General features: G+C 37.8%; 1 protein-coding gene across 1 annotated transcript in view; it reads left to right on the forward strand.

The window, feature by feature from the left end:
- Positions 1-21,193, forward strand: part of Efhc2 (EF-hand domain containing 2) — a 180,014-nt gene that overhangs the window by 129,309 nt on the left and 29,512 nt on the right. The window contains exon 12 of the mRNA XM_028875896.2: positions 19,672-19,869. Within this exon, the coding sequence (XP_028731729.1) occupies positions 19,672-19,869 (198 nt within the window). The remainder of the gene's footprint in view (positions 1-19,671; positions 19,870-21,193) is intronic.

Below are 21,193 nucleotides of genomic sequence, written 5' to 3' on the forward strand. Positions count from 1 at the left end.
CTTGCACGTAGTTCAATTGGTTTAACCTGATTCCAGGGAATGCACCTGTTCTCTGCTTCTTCCTGGAAGCTCAGGTTACTAAATGTTCTTCAGCAGTCCTTACTGCTCATATACACTTGGACAGGGACTCTGGTCAGTGTCAGGTACTTCCTGAAGCCATTTTGGTTGTTTACTTCCTGAGCTTAAGGAGTTTACCTACAGGATGGGATGTTTCACCTCCTTAGGACCTTCTGCTGTTTTTCCTCCTTGTGGATATCCTGTGTCTTAATGAGTTTCCTCTAAGATGGAAGGTTTTAAATTTGGAAGAAACTGCTACATAGCACCTTGGCACAAATGTCCCTCAGTTTATGATAGAGTGATGTTTTCTCATGGTTGGATTGAGATTATACCACAGAAATGAAGTCTTCTCATTTTCAGTATGACAAAGAGTTCCTGGTGTCAACTACTGGTGATGTTGATGAACACTTGATTAAAGTAGAGCCTGCCAAATTTCTTCATTGTAAAATGACTGTCTTTTTATCATTCTCTTTGTGACTAATAGATACCTCAAGACAACTACTTGGAGACTATCTATGCAAATCTTATATTTTCTCAAACTCACCTAGTTTCAGTATCAAGAATAAGAATTTTCAGAGTGGCTTTGCTTTTTCCTCTCTAAGCTGGCTTATACACTGGTTAGATTTGACCTTAATTTTATTATTAATTTATTGCTATGGAGCTTTACTCAGTAGTGGCTAAAAATAAATTAGTACTCAAAATTCTGAATATCCAAAACAATGGCTTTGATTTCTAGTAGATTATATATTTCTACATATATAAATATATATTATGTAAAAGCAATGCATACTCGTGTGTGTGTGTGTGTGTGTGTGTGTGTGTGTGTGTGTGTATTTTACATGCACAAACAGCTACAAATACTTCCTTGTTAGATTTCTAGGCCAGTGGGTTGAGTTTACTAATCCTCCTAAGCCTTCTTTGACTTCAGTTATGGCCCTTTGCAGTTGTAGCTTTCTGCACAGATTCCATAAGTGGGAGTTACAGATTGGTGTTCTCCATGCCCAAAGGCCTTGTCTCACATGCCTGAGTGACCATTAAAACACAAGCTCTTACATTCAGGGCATTTGGTTCCACATCTGGCCCTAGCTGCCACTTATTAAGTCACACATCTTCCTCTCTGGCTGTCAGATTCCCCTTTGCCTTAATACCTAGGGTGATTTCTGTTTTCTTTCAAGCTCAGCTAGGAGTTTGAACTGCTGCCTACTCCATAATTTTTACCACACACAATCTCTAGTGCTCTCTAAAATCACATATGGAAAAATACTGACTTAGGCACATTATTCTTAGGGACTAGAATATTATTATTAATATGGATGCTGAAGTAGATTTAGTAATGATCATATAGGCCTGATTAAAATGAGCACCTCCATTTAAAAATCATAATCACGCTCAGACATTTTTACTTCTTTTTAAAAAGACTGTCCATTCTTATCAAGTTGAGTTTCATGGGATGGTAGAAAAAAATACTTGTCATTTTAGAATAAATAAACCACATAATGTTGTGCCAAAACAGATAGGGCTTTTCTTATGTTTCTAAAGAGTGGAAAAAGGACCAGCTCTTTTGCTAGGTTGTATGTGGACATATACATTTATATTATATTTATTTTATTTCTTTTTTCCATGATTATGTCTGGTGGGAATGGGTAAGTCATTAACAGTGCAACTACTGTTTTATCGGGAATTACAATGTGCTAATGGTCTGTTTTCAAAATGAAGTTTCTGTGATTTAAAAGCAAGGCAGCTATGTGGCCACATAGTTGCTAGCAAATGACCCAGTTAGTGCCACCCATGCTTCCCTCTTTAATTAGAGTCCAACTTATGTTTTAAAAATTTTAAACAGTAAGCAAATGCTAATTTGTAGTTCCTCAGACAGAGAATTATGATGCAAAATTGAGGGTATAAAATAAGAGGCTATTTAGGGCAAAAGGGCCACCTTAGGGCAGGATTTGCCTGGCTGCCTTATATGCAAGTAAATTTTACACTCAAAAGTACTGGGTGTGAAGGCATGCCTCCCAATGTTGTGCTGAACCATGGCTGTTTATGAGTTATGCATAACAGACTACATGGTGAGTGAGACAAGTTCAGAGTTTTAAGTATGCTGTCTTTGAGAAGTTTCAGCCTCACTTGTGGTCTTAGATTGCTAGTTTGGGGGCTTCAAATCTGGATATTTCCATAGTATTTTGGAGTGGATATCTCTTTGGTGGTATCGTTTGAATTGTTTTCACACACTTAGTAGTTGTAATTCTATGTGTGTGTGTGTGTGCGTGAGCACACACACACGCACTTGGTGTATGCATGTCAGTGTGCTAGTGTGAATGCTTGTGTGTGTCCATGGGAGAGCAGAGTAGGACATTGTGTCCTCCACTATCTCTCTCTGTCTTTCTGTTTTGAGAAAAGAGTCTCTCATCAAACCAGAAGTTTATTATTTTGGCTAGACTGACTGGCCTGTAAGATATTGGGATCTGTCTTCAACACCCCAATGCTGGGGTTACAACTGTGTTTTAGCCATGCTTGACTTTTGTTTTTTTGTTTTTTTGAGACAGGGTTTCTCTGTGTAGCTTTGCGCCTTTCCTGGAACTCACTTGGTAGCCCAGGCTGGCCTTGAACTCACAGAGATCTGCCTGACTCTGCCTCCGGAGTGCTGGGATTAAAGGCATGCGCCACCACCGCCTGGCCAGGCTTGACTTTTTACATGAGTGCTAATGATTTGAACTCAATCCCATATGCTTGCATATTAATCATCCTTAGCCAGTGAATCATCTCCTTGGCCCTTGTTATACTCATGTTAATAGAATATTCTAAAATTTATAATGGCTCTTTCTTTTCTTTTTGAGATGAGGTCTCACTATGTAGCTGAAGCTGGCCAAGAACTTACCATCTTCCTGTCTCAGCCTCCTAAATCCTAGAATTACAAGTGTGTGCTGCCATGCCTACACTTATTTTGGCCTTTGTTGAAGGACAACTCATTCTATCACTTACTACTAATAGTAGCTAACACTTATAAAAATTGGTCTTTACTATGTAACAAACACTTATACATTTTTGTGTAGATTCATTAAACATAGCACTCCAACAAAATTAGTATGATTATTACCTATTTCAAAGATAAGAAAACCAAGAAAAAGACAAAAGGGTTAAGGATGCTACATAGGATCACATTCATTTATAAGCCTAGAATTTAGCAATTCCTTTATATGCTGACATTTAGATGCTATCTAAGGTTCTTATTTGTAGTGCCTTAATTCTTCATCTGTGAAATGATAGGTTACTGAACCCATTATATAAATTAACGTATGTTAACCACCAAGCTAGAAAATGGCATTAGTTTCATTTACCTCCCATTTTCACTGGTCACATGAAAATTACTCTCTAGATGTAGAAAGCTTTTCCTGCTATCATTTTGCTGGATTTTGTCTTTTCTGGAAGTCTGTTGTTTAGAATACAGCTAGGATTTTTAATGCTGCCCGAGTATATGTCCCTTCCACTTTTATTGTTATTGTATTTATTTTTATATTTATTTCTACTTTGCCTTGCTTTTGAAATTTGAAACTGAGTATTTACCTGAATGAATGTATATATGTACTATGAGCATGCCTAGTGCTCATGGAGATCAGAAGAGGGCATCAGATCCCTTGGAACTGGAGTTATGGATGGTTGTGAGCCACCATGTGAGTGCTGGAAACTGAATACAAGTCTTCTATAACAACAGCAAGTGCTTTTAACCACTGAGCCATTTCTTCAGCTATTATTTTGCTTTATTTTAAAAATTAAAGTGTGTTACAAATATATAAGCAACTTTATACCATAAAGCAGATACACCAGTAATAAAAATAAAAGAAAAGGGGATGGAGAGATGACTCAGGTTAAGTACCCTTGATGCTCTTGTTTATGTGGTTCCCAGTACCACATGACAGCTTAACAGCAGTCTATAACTCCATTTCCACTCTCTTTAGGCCTCCCCAGGTACAAAACATATACAGGGAGCACCTATAAACATGTAGACAAAATACATAAAATGAGATGAAATAAAATAGAAAGATTCTTATATATATACACATTTGGGGGGCGTTGAGACAGGATTTCGCTGTGTAGCTTTGCGCTTTTCCTGGAACTCACTCTGTAGCCCAGGCTGGCCTCGAACTCACAGAGATCCACCTGCCTCTGCCTCCCAAGTGCTGGGATTAAAGGTGTGCACCACCACCGCCCAGCTAGATTCTTATATTTTTTAAAGAAAAAAAAATGAAGCTAGGAAACAACAATGGATCCAGAAATTGGCTGATGCACAGAATCTATCTCGACTCTAAAATCACTCTTTTTAGCTATCAATGAGCCATAGGTTGGGCTCTGAGCTTCTTAGGAAATAGTGTAAAACAGGAGACTGGGAGTACTTACATGATGCCTGAGGTTTCTAAAGGAACAATAAGTCACTGAGGAAAATAATCCTAATGTAGAATCCAAGTAAGACATTCTCCTTAGTGCACACACACAGAGGTAGGTGGTGGGTGAGTGGTTGTTTTAGTGGCTTGCCTGCTAGGCACTTAAAGATGAGCTCTAATTAGCTATTTCTCATCTTATTACTTTGAAGAAATCAATGGCTTCTTACCAGAATGCTGTTCAGTCAAAGTAGCTCTGCCAGCTTCCCAATGTCCTGAGACCCAGCTTCATATGAGTGAAGAATACAGACTGTGACACATAGTAGATTGGATCAATAATTCATAGTCACAATTCCAATGTGTAACAAATCGTCTTAAAACATCAGTGTTGTTCCAGATATGTATTCTCTTAGCTCACAGCTCTGTGGGTTGGCTGGGTGTCAGGTAGTTTGAGCTAGGCCCAGCTAACATCACCTTGTTCCATATGGTCCCAATGTATGAGAACCAACTGTAGGATTCCATGAGACCAAAGAAAGAGAAAGACATATCCAAGATTGTCAAGTGCAATTTATTGGAGGACTTTTGTACAGGAAGATATCTTGGCCAGCAGCATGACAGGTAGATCCCTGCATTATGAATTAGTAGTCATGGGCTTATATAATGACCAGGACACAAGTGATTTCATATAAACCAGAATGTACCTGCTTTATCTCAAGCTCATGTCATGGATGTCAGGCATATTTGTGGTGCTGCAGTCTGGATCGTAAAGCTCCTCATACCACTCCAATGATTGTGTCTATTTATAGTGTTCTGGGAAACTATGTGGAGAAAACAGACTAGGGTTGCTCAGAGGCAGTCATGGTAGTTATGCTCAAGATGGTTGTAGCCAGGTCCTGCTGAATCCCTTTGTCATTCTTCTCTGAAGAGCAGCAGGTTAATAGACATGGATTCTTGTCATGATGCCAAAAGGACCATCAGAGAATGAGAAACATGGATGCCTTCTTAAAGACTTGGGTATACCTTGAGTTCTACATTATCCTATTGGCCAAAACATGTTCCATGACCAATTCCATTGTCAAGGTGAGGAAATGAGATTGAACCACTTTAGAGGTTGGGATAGCACATACAGGCAAGGGCACAGATACAAGGAGCGTGAAGTATTATTGACTGTAGACAAGGTTCACCACCACCACCACCCACATACATATACATACTACCAGGTACACACTCCTGTTCTGCAGGCTCCGTTTGCCTCTACAGTAGATTTGTGATCACACAGCTATCGCTATAGCTAGTCACTGTTGCAACAAATAAACTTTATACAAATTGGAGACTCTGAGTGACAGTTCTGTGGCCTGGGAAGAACTATAGGGGTAGTACTTGCCAAAGCTGCTTACTCCTGGGAATAAGGCTGGGCCCTGAAATGGGAAAGAAGTTAAGGCTATGACTGACAACCACATTCTGCATTTTGTTTTATTTTAATTCACTCATGCTCTTATTTTTCTTTACTTTTTAATTTAAAAAAATTGCCTGGCAGCAGTGACGCATGCCTTTAATCTCAGCACTCAGGAGGCAGAGGCAGGCGGATCTCTGTGAGTTCGAGGCCAGCCTGGTCCAAGAGATCCAAGAGAGGCTCCAAAGCTACACAGAGAAACCCTGTCTTGAAAAACAAAAACAAAACAAAAAAGTCACTGTAACCAGATTCCCCATTTTGTTTTTATTTTAATTCACCCATGCTGTTAATTTTCTTTACTTTTTAATAAAAAAAATTATTATTGTGGCTGAGCACAGTGGTGCAAGTCTTGAATCCCAGTACAAGTTACTGGGAGCAGAGACAAGTTAGCCAGGGATGTAGTGAGACCTTGTTTAAACAACGTTTGTTATTATTGTGTGTGTGCATGTGTAGAAGTGTGGATGTAAATGTGCTATGGCATGAATGTAGAGTTCAGAGGACAAGTTTCAGGAGTTGATTCTCCCCTATTGTGGGATCTAAAGAGTGAACCCAGGTTGTCAGGCTTGCACAGTAAGTGCTTTTACTGCTGACCTGTCTCACCAGCCCCTTTCTTATTTATTTTTATAAATAAAAATGTAAAATACCTAATAGGTAATCATTTGTTTTACATTTGATACAGAGCCTTGCATGCTTTAGAGAGGATGCTATTGACATATGAATGTCTTCTGTTACTTTTAAAAACTACTATATTTAGGACTGATACCTTTTGTGGTTACATAATAGGGTTTGTTACATAGTCTTTAAGCACAGTGTGTTGAAAACAAGCCAGGAACAAGTTCTTATTATATTATGTGGACTAAAAGTTATTTCTTATAATGTTGCAAAGTTTAAAAAGTTCCAGCAAAATATAGGTGGTTGGCCTCCATTGTATCTGTAACTCTTGATTCAAATAATTGAGTCTGAAGCCTAGTACTGCCTTCTCTGAAGCTCAGAGTCTTCATACAAGACTCAAATCTTAAAGTTGGCTGTAATGAAAATTTTAAGAAATTTTTCTACTGATACTTAGATAAAAAATTAAGTAAGGACAGGTTCTTAGTGCATGAGCTGGCTGTTTGGAGCCTGGGGCCTATGCAGGGACACTTTGCTCAGCCTGGATGAAGGGAGGAGGGGACTGGACCTGCCTTGACTGAATCTACCAGGCTGAGTTGAATCCCCAGGGGAGTCCTTGCCCTGGAGGTGATAGGAATGGGGGGTGGGTTGGGCGAGGGTGGGGCGGGTGGGAGGAGGGAGGACAGGGGAATCTGTGGCTGATATGTAAAATTGAATTAAATTATAAAATAAAAAATTAAAGTAATTTTAAAAAATGCAAGTGTGCATGTGTGCTTTACATTTATGTGTACATGTGTTCTGGTGTCCATAAAGACCAAAGAGGGTATCAGATCCTTTGGAGCTGGAGTTATAGGCAGTTGTGAGCTGTCTAATGTAGATGCTGGCATTTGAACTCAGATCCTCTACAAGAATAGCGAGCATGCTTAACCAGTGAAGCCATCTCTCTAGTCTTATGATATAGATTCTTTTGTTTCTAGTACTCTTTTGGATCTGTATGTTGGTATGGGAGACCTAGTTGCTTTGATGACTAGTCATCAACTCAGCATAATCCCTAGTCTGCTACATGATCCTAGCATAGTGTCACTGCTAAGAGTTCTGTAGACTTTAAAGTAGTTAAGGTATTTGGGCAAGGCTCTTCACATTTATGCTGCTACTCACTCTCTTTCCTTTCTGCACGTCCATCCCAAATGTGGCTTCATGGTCTCCAAGTTTAGAATATCTCCATCTCTCCCTCCTTTCCACAAGTATATGTAATTTCTTTTCCTACTGACTTGACATTTTTATTTAAGCCAGAATTGATTGAATCCTTCCTTTCCTTAACCACTCCAACTGTGCATTCATATATAGACATACATGCATATTCACACACACATATTCACACATATACACAAACATGCACACACACACACACACACACACACACACACACACACACACATACATGCAGAGGCACCATCTATGATAGAACCTATGGGATTTTGTGAACCATGAGCACCCAGACTATTCTATAGGCTTCTTTGTAAAGTTGTACATACAATAAAAAATGAAAATGAAACCTGGATTCTTATGCAGACTCTAAAGTGATTTGTTGGATGCAAATTTGGTGTGTGTTTGTGTTCATAATAAAATACAGTCTCAGGAAGAACTGACAAATTTGAGAAGCAAATAGACTAAAATAAGTAAAAGACTTATTTAAAGCCTACAAAGTACATATTTTTAAATTAAAAACTAAACAGGATATCATAATGGGAAATTGGACAATAGAGGAAATGTGGTAGTAAATCAGGGAATTAGCTTCATGAACATTTCCTACATGCATGGAAACGATGAGGAAAGCAGAGATGGAGGTAAAGTCAGAGGCAACCAAAAAAAAAAAGTAATGGCAAATCATCTTTTATCTATCCTCTTTCTTTTTTATTCCTTCCTCTTTTTTTGTAGGGGAGTGGTGGGGAATAGAATCTAGTACTTGGTATGTGCATAGCATATGCTGTGCTATAGAGCATACCTCCTGTTCCCAAGAATTCCTTTTCGAAACTGAAAAGTGGTGGTGGGGGTGGGGGGGCTGGTTGTATCTGGAAATCAGAAGAATTCACCATCCAGGCAAAATATAAGAAAAGAGATCACTCTACCTTGGTAGGGGCTTAAAAGGACCCAGAAAAGACTCTAACAAACATCAAAGCAAGATGGGCGTAAAAGCAGCACCCAGCAGCAGAACCATTGACCTAGAAACCAGAAAGCTGTGGCTTCAGGTAATGCAAGGATGCGCTAGATCAAATCTTCAGTGCTCTGAAGTTAAAAAAAAAGTAGGGGCAAGTTGCTTTTTTGTACATGGGTCAAAAGAAATGCTTTCAAACTTCAAGAAAAGTAAAAACAACTTCTTCGACAATTGTTCAAAGTAACAAATTAGTAAGTTGGTAGAGGTCACTAAGAGAAAAATGAAAAGAACTCAAGAGGACCTCTTAAATGGAGCAACACTGACCATTCACATAGGTTTCATAGACACATGTATACTTATACATGAAAGTGGAAAGCTAAAACATTTCAGAGAGGTGAATAATGCCATTAAAACAGTTAAAAGTAGACGATGTGGTTTATACCGCAAATAAAATTACCAAGATAAAGAGACAACTGAATTTCTCCCATGCCATCTGTGTGTAAAAATATTTTTCACTTTGATAAGTAGGTAAATAATGATATGTGATATTTTAAGACAATTTCAAGTTAATACACAGTCAAATTCAAATAGAGCTACAGATTTTATGAGCAAACCACTAATTTATATTATAGTCTTTTGGAAAAGCTGAGCAATATTAGGAGATACAGTCAACTCATGAAAAATTGAAACAACACAAAGTGACAGAAAGAAAAAAAATTAGAAGTTGTGATCATAAATGTCAACTCCCTGCTTTCCACTGGGACTATCATGACACATTCTACCTGTCTTCAGTCAGCCACCATCATTTCTCCTCATTTAATTCCTTGAGCCCCTATTGGCCCTAAAGTATTTGGGACCAGAAAGCATTTCAGATTTTGAAGTTATTTATTTATATCAGGGAATATAGACCATATCTAATTCTCAAACCCCAAATCAGAAGTGTTCAACAATCTGAACTTTTTGAATGGATGATTGTAAATTTTTTGGATTTTGCTGGGCAGTGGTGGCACATGCCTTGAATTCTAACACTCAGGAGGCAGAGGTAGGCAGATATCTGTGAGTTCAAGGCCGGCCTGGTTTACAGAGAAAGTTCCAGGACAGCCAGGCTACATGGAGAAACTCTGTCTTATAAAAACAAAATTAAATAAATAAACACATAAATAAACAGATAGATAGATAGATAGATAGATAGATAGATAGATAGATAGATAGATAGATAGATAGATAAAATTTTGGATTTTGGAGTACTTCTGATTTGGGATTTTCCAATTATGGATGTTCAATATGTATCAAGAATTTTTCTTTACAAATTACCATGTGTATTTTTTCTTCCTTTTCTTCCATTTCCCTTATCTTTCCTAGGCCAAACACGTGTAGCTCTAGTTGATGTGTTTCAACTTTTCTTTCTCAGCCTCTTCTCTCTGTCCAAGCAGTGCTCAATGGTATGTCTTCCTTCCTATGATTTCTTGCATATGTGGTCTGATGTCTAGCTCTGTTCTCATTATTGTCTTGTTCAGTACTCTTCAAGAAGGTTTTTTCATCAGCAGAAGAAAACTGAGATGTTCTATCATGGTCCACATACATGCCTTTCCTGATTTGGACTCATTTGTCAGTTCTCTGAATTCATCTCTTGCTTTGCTTCTTCTATGGCCTGGTCATCTGAAAAACTCTATCTTGGTTCAAATCTTGTCTCTACCAACTATGTGTGTCCTTGAACAACTTACTGAAGCTTCCCGGGCTTCATTTCCTCATTGATGAGATGAGGCTATTCAAAGTCTGAGAGGATTTGGGTGAGCCATAAATGAATCCGTGCTGGTGACTCACTTGAGAAAGCATCTGTCGAGGATTCTTAACCCAACTCCTCTAGTGTGCCATCTTCTTGCTGTCTTTCGGTCTTGGAGAATATGGTTCTTTGTCCTTTTTCCTCCCAACATCATTCCTGTCTCCCCTTCTATTTCCCTGGTTAGCAAATTGCCATTCACCCCCAAGGTCTGCTCACCTAGGACCTCTGCTGTTGTGTCTTTCTGAATTTCCCTGTGTCCATACATGTGCCAGACCAGATGCTGGATGCCCTCTCTGAGCTTCTGGTCATGCTTTTATTGTAGCCAGTTTGTTTTTGTTTCTTCTATTTGGCTTTTCTTCTGGGCTGTGGCCAACTCTGGGATGCAGGTAGGGAGAGCTAGGAGTTAAGTCTGTTCCATTCCTTTCTTTTACTCTATCAGTTGCATGAAGTTTGGTATTTAATATTTATTAATGAAATGAATATATAATAAAGAATACATGCACCCAGAGCACACCAGAATAAATATAATTTTCTAAAAATATAGGAAGATATAGCTAAGCTTATTTATCAATTAGTCATTAAATGATATTGTCTTGCATGTTGAATTGGGATTTGGCGGGGTTGCTATGGTTGAAGCCCAGGACCTTTGAATTGTTCTTATGTAACAATGATGAAAGAAAAACAGGCCAGGAATTTGAGAGTGAGGATAAAAGCAGATTATGAAATATATTCACAACTATTTAGAGATTAATGAGCAAAACCCTTTATAGAGAACAGATTGCAAAGCAGTGTTTATTTGGTTGTAATGAAGTGACAGGAGGAGTGTGTATGTCTCTCTTCCCTTTCCTCCTTCCTCCCATTCCTTTCTCCATCCCTTCTTCCCTCTGTTCTTCCAACAATGAGGACATCACGTAGACTAAGCACTTGCCCTTCTGCTGAGTATAAGTCTTGTTTTTATATATTATTATATATTGTTCAAATTCTTCACATTTGCAAATTTATCATTTAATAGTGGATAGAGTCTTTAGAATGAGGATTCTGATTACAGGAGTCATAGTTGTTTGATAGGAGTAAGTTGAATTTCTGAGTTGCTTATAAGCACATAGAGGGTACAGGCCCCCATTCTGTCTTCAGCCTGTGTGTGACCAGTCAGTACTACAGGGCTTATGTAGGGTCACCCTCCACATAACTTGTGCTGGTTATTTTAAAAGCCTTTAATACAGCTAGCAATAAAGTGTGAACCAGTCACAAGACAAGCAGGGTGGCACCTCAGCTCTTTGAGAAGTAGAAATAGGAGCATAGGAGCACTAGGAAGTGGGAGCCAGCCTGGGCTATACAGTGAGACTCTTGTTCCCCTAAATCCAAGTAAGTGGGGTTTACCTGGCAATGAATGATCTCTGAACAGCAGAATAGTCTCAGTGTAAAGTGAGGTAGCAGAAAATGAAGACCTTAGCTACAAAATGAAATGCCTATTTATCCCTTTCTATCCACATTGCAAGTTAATCACCATCCCCCAGATTTCTATTTGCTTTTCTAAAAAAGAAATGTTCACACAGTTTAAGAAATAATAACAACAAAAATCACTGTCATGTCAGTTCATTTAAATGCATTGTCCCAAATGGTGCAATTATACCTGAATGTTTTAAAGCTGTCTCAAATTATGCCTTTGTGAAAAATAGACTGTTAATAATGTACAGCAATTGCTCTTAACTGCATGAAAATATCTTTTTGTTTGGCTACACCCAAACAGCTCTTGAGTTGAGTGCACCATGACATAGTGAATTTCAAACTAAATAAATTAAAATTACCATGTACATTCCACTGCATGTCAAAACAGGAAAAGCCATAGCATTTGATGTGAAGTAAGATGAGAATGGTAATAAAGAGAAAACAAGAAGCTGCTTACAGTTATTTGGAATAAGAAATCAGGGTCAATGATTTTCAGTACAGATGTACCTCTCTTTTAGGAAATATGTCCAAAAACGAGATTTACAAAGCAGATGTATTTGGCAGTAATTATACTGTCATAAGATTCTTTAGTTTCAAAAGGATGCATTTCAAGGTTCAGTGTGCTTATTGCTGTTAAGATCTTGACATAAATTGGAGGAATTTACAGCTAAGATATTGGGTGCCATTGCCAATTACAGCTGACCAAAATGAAGATAGCTTGTTTTTATGTGTAACAAGAAATGAAAGAGGGCATCTAATTTGATTTCTAAAAATTCCTTATTGGCTATATTTTGAGATCTAGCCAGTAGATAAAAGAAGGCCCACCTGGAGCTTGTTAGTTTATCCCTTTATACTTATTCTATGAATATGACTATTTAAAACAAGCAGACCATTTTCCCTAGCCATTATGCTGACAAGTTCTGAGATTTCAGTCATTAAAAATAATTCTCTGTCCTCTAAGATAAATTTATTTAAGAGAATTCACTTGTCCCATTTAATACAGGTTGAAACAATCTCCATTATAAGACGTGAATACTAAAAGTTTGCTCTCATTTATCGTTTGGAGTTCAGTCACTATGCTAACTGCTTTTCATAGCTTGCTAACTTAATCCTAGGTTTTCATGTCTTTAGTAAACAATTTATTATTCAGGGCTTAGAGCATACTTGAGACTAGGTAAAGTATTGCAGATTTAGCACATTGAAGTAGCCCCTGGCCCTTGTATACCATGCATTCTAGATGGTATGCAAAGTCACTAAGAAAATAATACATAGGCTACAATGTGGTGGATGGCAGCAGCAGAAGACATTAGGAAGGAGTCGTCAAGCTTTTAACAGGGTTAATTAGGGAAAGCCTTCTAGAGGAGATGACGTGTGAACAGATGAGAAGATGCCTAAGGTCAAAGCTGTTGGAATTTTCTGGGAGAAGAGCATTGTGATTAGAAGGAAAGACAACTGCCAAGGCCCATGCCTGGCTTCTCTGAAGCTGATCAAGAAGCAGAGTAGGGCAAGGACAAGGGGAAAGAATTAGAGTCATAGGGGATGAGTTCTAAGAGGCAGCAGAGTAGAAGGACCAGATCACTTTAGCCATTGAGGCTATCAGGAAGCTTTCAGCTTCTTACTTTGAGAGAGATGATAAGCCCTGGGAAGATTTCACAGGATAGTGGTATGGTCATACTAATATCTTGAAAAGATCCTGAAGCAAAACAAACTTCTCTGATACGAATGCTCTTGCCCAGTTTCACTAAAAGAAACAGGTTCAGAGGCGAGGATTGATTTACCATTTACTTATGAGTTATTAGGACTGAAATTTTAGTGCAGGTCTGAGAAATTTTACAGTTTGTGCACTGCACCCCCCCCAACTTAACTACATGATTTCACAGTTCAAAACAGGTTCTGGCCTTGGAAAGCAAAGGTGACTTTCTTATAGTCCTAAGTGACCCTTTTCCTTTCAACTCTCCTCTGGAGTTCTTTGACCTTGGTGGCAAAGTCACCATGTTGCGTAGCTCTTGAGGAAACCACTTGTAGCATATGTTCATAAATGTAGTCTGTGAAGATGTTACTGTCTAGCCAGGTGGCCATATCTAATGTCCTAGCTCTCTAATGAGGCTGAAGAGCTTTGTAGATGGCTTTGAACTACAGCCTTAGCAGAATCTCTGGCCATGTATTTGTACTAGCCCCATTTTGATGTATGTTTCCATTTCCCTTACCCCTGACATATATTCTATCAGCTACCTCTGCTACCCTCTCCTGTCTGTCAACGTCTTAGTGCAACAGTATTCCATGCTGGGATGTAAGTGACAATCAGGTGGAGATTTCTTTGGTCCTCAGGTATGAGAGGAAGCCTGAGGGAGTGCAGGATGTGAGCAGCCATGCATGACTTCTGATTAGAGGAAGAAAATCACATTTTATTTGATGAATATCAAATGGAAAGAAATGAGAAAGGGTTTCACAGTCATCGAAACTGCTGCTTGGTTTAATTTAGGCTCAACTGTTTTTTTTTTCAATTTTAATTTTTTTATTTTTGTTTTGTTTTGTTTGTAAGCCTTAGAGCCTAAGGCTTATGCTCTTGAGGCCTTGTGTATGCTGAAACTCATTTTAAAGAGTTTATTTGAAAGACATTACTTAGACTTCAATGATTTGATATGTAAGAGAATAGCCTGAGATCCCAAGCTTTAAAATGACATTTTGATTTATCATAACTTGACTAGATAACTCTAATGAAAGGAAAGTTTGTCAAGCTGCTTCCCATTGCATGTCTCAGAATTCTGCACAGGTACTTCACTACCCTAGAACAGCATGTCATTCCTTCTTTTAGTCTTATGATGCTAGTTACAAAACCAGAATCAGTATCCTTTCTTTGTTTTTGTTTGTTTGTTTTTGTTTTTTGATACAGTTTCTCTGTGTAATAGTTCTGGCTGTCTGGAAACTCTCTTTGTAGACCAAGCTGGCTTCGAACTCACAGAAACCTGCCTGCCTCTGTTTCTCCAGTGCTGGGATTAAAGGCATATGACACCACCTCCCAGCTTCAGTATTCTTTCTAATATTAAATAATCATACTGTTATTAACACAATATTAAACTATAGAAAATGGTAGTGCTATGAATGTAATAAAGTGTTGGTAAAGACAAAGGTAACTTGACATTGGAATATTTAAGATAGTTGAAATTCATCAGTGAGATAAAGAACAATATAGTTAGTAGGTAATTTTTTAAGATTATTTTATTTTTTGTAATTATGTGTGCTTGTGTGTGTTTGTGTGCATGAGTGCAGTGCTCATGGAAGCCAGAAGAGGGCATCAGATCACATGGAGCTGGAGTTAATAGGCAGCTTCATGGGTGCTAGGAACTACATTTGGTTCCCCTGCAAGAGCAGTACATGCTTTTAACTGATGAACTCCCGGGTTGGTAGTTTTTAAAGTATATTATCATTTCTCCTTAGTGACTGGACAGGAAGTGATGAGGTGAGATGTTGTATAAGGTCTCATTTTAGGTTCTCTGGAATTTTATGTGAGGACTGGCTGTGATTGGTGGAAACTAGACATTTGTTTCTGTGGCTATGCAAAACCAAAGTGGAGTGTGCAGAAGTAGATTGGCAGTTCTTTAATAGGTTAAAAATTGATTACTATGTAGCCAAGACATTGTATTCCTGAGTACAAGCTGAAACCAGGTGCCCAGATTGGCATAGTGCCATATATCTGTAATCCCAGTACTTGGAAAGCTGAGGTAGTAGGATTAGCATGAGTTAGAGAATAGCTTGGACTACAAAGTAGATTCAAGGCTAGCCTGGGTTAAGTAGCAAAACTCTATCTCAAAGAAAGTAAGAAAAAACAAAGAAAGTATTCAAATAAAACCTTGTAGACAAATATTAATGGCAGCACTGTTTATCATAGCAAAGGGTGGCAGCAATCTAGATATCTATGACTACACAGATAAGAAAAATATAGTATATTCACACAATGAGATATTATTCCACCATAAAAAGGAATAAAGTACTTAAACATGCTACCATGTGGATGAACATTGTGTTACATGAGATAACCCAATAACAGAAGACCACATATTACTCCATTTATATGAAATATCCAAATATGAAATTGGCAAATCTGAAAAAACTGAAAGCAGATTAAGGGCTGCCATGTGGGAGAGAAGGCTGGTTGGAGGGGTACTTAATGGGTATGGTTTTCATTGAGGTGATCTAATGTTTTGGAACTAGATAAAAGTAGTTGTATAGTGTTATCACCTCTTAAATGTCAGTAATAGTAAATTTCATGCTGTTTCTACTGTTCCACAATATAAAAATAGAATGTACTAATTTTGCAAAGATTTCCTAATTTTTCTTGTGAAGTATATTGAAGTTTGGTAAGATGATTCAAATCTTAAAGAACACGAGAAATGCAGGGCAAAATAGTAGCAGCCATCATTTAGACATCTGAGTGGTGAGCTTCTGGGAAGAGATCCTAGGGCGAAGACCCACTTCTCACTCTACAGCAGCCACACAGGCCATACTGCAGGGTTCTGGGCCGGGCGGGCCTCTGTTTCTGCTGTAGGGTGACTTGGTTGTGAAGCCCTCACATAAAGCCATGGAATGCCGTGGGATACTGAGCTATTTAAAACAAGCATAGAAGGAACCCAACAGATATAAATTTGAGTTGCAGTGAAGCCAGGATAATTTCAGTTTATGCAGTGAAAAGGAAATAAACTTTTATGATCTGGAGGTGCTATAATAAGTTTAGTTAAAGGTATATGGGAAGTTTCTAGCTACTGCTATGCATGTTTTTCCTTGCTTCCTTGCTTCCTTGCTTCCTTGCTTCCTTGCTTCCTTCCTTCCTTCCTTCCTTCCTTCCTTCCTTCCTTGCTTCCTTCCTTTCTGTTGTGGGAGTATGTCACTTACTCCTTTTCATGCTGTGTTCTACTTTCAAATACGTTGAATTTTAGATAGTGAAAGGGACATTTTCTCATTGCAGAAACCCAGAAAAATTAAAAATATATTTTATAAAAAGGAAGAAATCAGAGATAATGTACTTGAATTTTTGGCATGTATGTGTCCCATTATTATATATTAATCTATATCTTGAGTTTTATTGGGATCATTGTATGCTCATCAACAGAGCGTCAACACTAGTATCACGGCTACTGGTAATTATTAATGGTATTTCATTTTATGTGTGGTCATTATTCCATTACTAGTACAGTAAATTATCCAGGTCTCTCCTTGCAAGCTCTTTCCTATGTTCAGTTAGTCCTTTGTCAGGGATGCTTAGTGACTCAGAGTTTCTAAAATTGTGTTGACTAATTTCAGTTTTCCAAATGGAGGTTGATGAAATGTCTTAGTCCATTTTTCTGTTTTATAACAAAATACCTGAGACTTAGTAGTTTACAAAGAAGCATGTTTTGCTCAGACTTCTGGATGCTGGGAAGTCTAAGAATGTGATGCTGCTATGTGATAAAGGCTTTCTTTTATTATATCATAATATGGCAGATAGTACCACAACATGGCAGAGCAACCATGCTAGCTCAGGGTTTTGTTCCTCCTTTTTATGAAGCCAATAATGTCTTCTTGGTAGCCCATCCTCATGAGATTATCTTACCTTAATTCCCTCTCCAAATACCAGTAGCTTAAATTTGGAGATTTAAATTTTCAACCCATGAATTTACAAACCATAGCATGGGCTGCAAAGAGAGAAGAGGTACATACAAACTCAGCTCAAGGCTGGGAATCATTTGTAGAGTTCTTGCCTAGCATATATAAGGAACTGGCTTTGATCCCTAGCTCTGCAGACACATAAAGTTCAGTTCAAATCTCATGTTCTCCAAGGAAGTTGTTTCTAAGCCTCTCTTCTAGCCGTTCTATCTTCTGTCCTAGATCAAGAGTGCATTGACTAATATACAGAAGCATAGGCCTTGAGGCTGGATGGTTAGGTTCATATTCGAGCTTTTGAAAAACTGAATGTATTACTTAACATTTTGGTGCCTCCATATTCTCATCTGTAAAATGAGTACCAACCTTTTAGGTCAGGTGAAATAATCCACACCAAAAGTATCTGTAACATAGGACCTGGCTTATAGCTAGTCTTCAGCAAGTGGTAAAAGTTATTGTTGCTATTGTTTTATTCATTTGGTCCTGCTAGCTTGTGGCCTTGAGTGCTCATCTCATGCTTGGACAGCCAAACTACAGTATAAAGTCTGAGAAATTCAGATGCCAGTGTGCCTTTCATAGGGTTTTCCACAAAGTATATCCCTTGCCAATACTGATTGGCCTAAATTACTGTCACTGAGAGATTCCTTTTGTTGAATTTGGCCTTCATTCAAAATACAAAAGCAAAGCAGAAAATCTCAATAGCCTGAGCTGTATGCAAAATGAACTTCCTTTGGATAGGGACAAGATCATGGATTCCAGAATAGGAAATTCCTAGTCAGGATAACCTGTCATTCACTCATTCATTCATATATTCTCATTCATATCCCCAATCCCTCCCCCATGTGTATGCATGTGTGTTTGATATGGGGTCTCTCTATGTAGCCCAGGTTGGCTTTGAATTCCTAGCAATTCTCCTGCCTCGGCCTCCCAAGCCTTCCAAGTGCACCACCATAGATATCTTTCTGAGATCCCTAAATGATAGTGATAATGATCAGAAATAGTCAAAAGAACTAAAGGCTACTAATCTGAAAGATCCAACTATAGTAGAAGAACAAATAAAATCTCATTTTCCCTTGTTTATTTGGGATTCTTGAAAACTGAATTATTTCCAGTAACTCAATTTTCTTGTGGAAGTTTATTCATGTAACCTCCATGACATTTTTCATTTTAATGATTTTGATGTAGTTCTTGCTAATGTAGGCTGCACAATTTATAGCTTTCATACAGATGATATATTGAAAACAGTACAGACAGTGTATTAGGCTTTGCATCCTCATCATCATTAATATGTTGTTGTTGCTTAGAGTTTCAGCATTGTCAAATAATCCCAATGCCATTTGTCTTCTAAACACTCAGACAGCTGGACTCTTTCATGACTCTTCTAAGTTTTTTTTCTCATTGCCAGGGTGTATCTTTTTTTTTAATTTTGGCAACAGAAATGTGAACAACTTCTTTTCTTGTCTACAAAATACCCTTCTAGTTTATTGACTTGTAAATCCCATGCCCTGAGAAAACAGAAACCTAAATCAGTTACTATTTCATTTAAGGAAGATGAATAGGCATTAAACCAAGTCTTGTACTTAGTGACAAATGTTTTAACCTTCTAAGGACTTAACAACTAACTTCCTCATTGCAGATTATTCTCAAAGTGGACAAAATATTATTTCATTTATAAGCTGTGATGCTTATTATTTTCCATCCTAGCATTGGTGTCTTCTTGCTGCCCCTAAATTAAGTATATGAATTAAGTTAAAGCAAACAATTGCTGGGTTGGGTAGCACAGGTCTGTAATTCCACCTAATTGGGAGCTGAGGCAGGAGAATCTCAAGTTCAAGGCCTACCTAGGCTACAGAGTGAATTCAAGGATACCCTAGGTAAATTAATGAGTTCCCCCATCCTGAAATAAAAATAATGATAACAGTAACAAAAGGACTAGAGTTATAGCCCAATAGTAAAGGGTTTGTCTCACGTGTGAGAGGCCTGGATTCAATCTCTAGTGCTGGAAAGGAAGGAAAAAAATATCAAAATAACTAACAATAATCATTGTTTCCTGAGCCAGTGACAGTTTTATAAAGTAGAATTTGAACTTGCTTAATATGGAGAGAAAATATTCTTCTATGTCATTTTGTGAGTGTTGTTCTACTTTATTTTGCAGAGAAATCCTAATGAACATAACTATGGGGAAGCTCATAGAGCAGGAATTCATAACCATTGCACGTCACTACTGTGTGCCTGAAATCAGGGATCCAGATATAACTTGCTTAATTGCACAGGCCCATGAAAAGTTCAAGAAAAATATGTTTGAGAATTTTGACACATTCATTTATAACTGTGTGTACGAAGACAGAGAAAAGTAAGCTTTGTTTTATTGATTCTAATAAATCATTAAAGTTTATGTGAACTTAAGTAGTAGAGGAATATATGTATTTTTTAATTATGCAAGTGGCAAAAAGAAAGTTGACATGTCTCATCATACTGAATATTTTTAGTAAAACTATGTTAAATCATAGGAGATAGGGGGGCTATAGGGGAGATCCTCTATCTTAAAAAGAATAGGCTGCCCTCTTAAATTTTCATTTGTTTCTAGGTGCTTTTGACTAAAATAGAGTAAATGAAGATGTTACAGGGTTTAATGATGAGGTGTCATCTTTATATTATTTTGATACTAACTAGGATTTTTAAACTGTGGCTTTTATAATACACAGGGCAAAGAACTTATAAATAGACTTTCTACAGATCTAGTGGGGAGCTATTTCTTCTTAAAAACAATGAAGGTCTGTGTGATATATTTCTAATGTGAAGCTCATGTGTGTTCAGTTTCATTAGGTCATTAAAAAACCTTTTCCTTTTTAAAACGGATTTTTATTTTTATTTATATGTATATGTACGTTGTTTCTCTGTGTGCATATGCATATCACTGCAGTGCCTGTGGAGGTCGGAAGAGGGTGCTGAATTCCCTGGAGCTGGAGTTACAGGTGGTCATGAGTCACTGGCATGGGTACTGGGAACCTCTGAAAGAACAGCAAACACTTTTAATCACTGAGCCATCTCTTCAGCTCCAGGTCATTTTTCATACACAACTTGACATAGTGATCTTATTCTGTTTTGATCTCAACATCTTTAATGCAAAGAAAGACCTTACTTTTTCCTTTTGGGTTCTAATTTTGTGTGTTCATGAAAGAACACTGGTTGACTGAGAACACAGAAGAAATTAAGAAGTAACCTTTGGGCCTCCTGTAGAGAACATGACTTGATTCTGAGAAAATCAAAATGAAGATTCTAGTTGGGTTTGGGTCCAAGGAAAAGTCCGTAAAAATACCCCCAAGTCATATTATACTTGTGTTGGAGGCTCTAAATGCCTGTCAAATTAGGAGATGTTTTCAAATATCAAAACCATTTTTGACTAGTGGTCAAGAATGCAGATCAATTACTTAGAGCAACACTCATGGCTACAGCTTTAATATGCTGTACTATCATCAACCAAGAATTGGAATCTGAGTCTTAAAAGGCTTTTCTAAGCACAGTCTGGTCCCCCTGAAGTGTAAAACAATGGTGAAATGCAATATGGTTACTATTTTTCCTTACTTTCAGTTTCAATGCCAGTTTTCATACTTTTATTTTAGGATATATCTCATATATATTTTCCTTTTTATAGCATGCAATTGTTGTTATCAGAA

Source organism: Peromyscus leucopus, chromosome X (genome assembly GCF_004664715.2).
Source record: "Peromyscus leucopus breed LL Stock chromosome X, UCI_PerLeu_2.1, whole genome shotgun sequence".
Lineage (NCBI taxonomy): Eukaryota > Metazoa > Chordata > Mammalia > Rodentia > Cricetidae > Peromyscus > Peromyscus leucopus.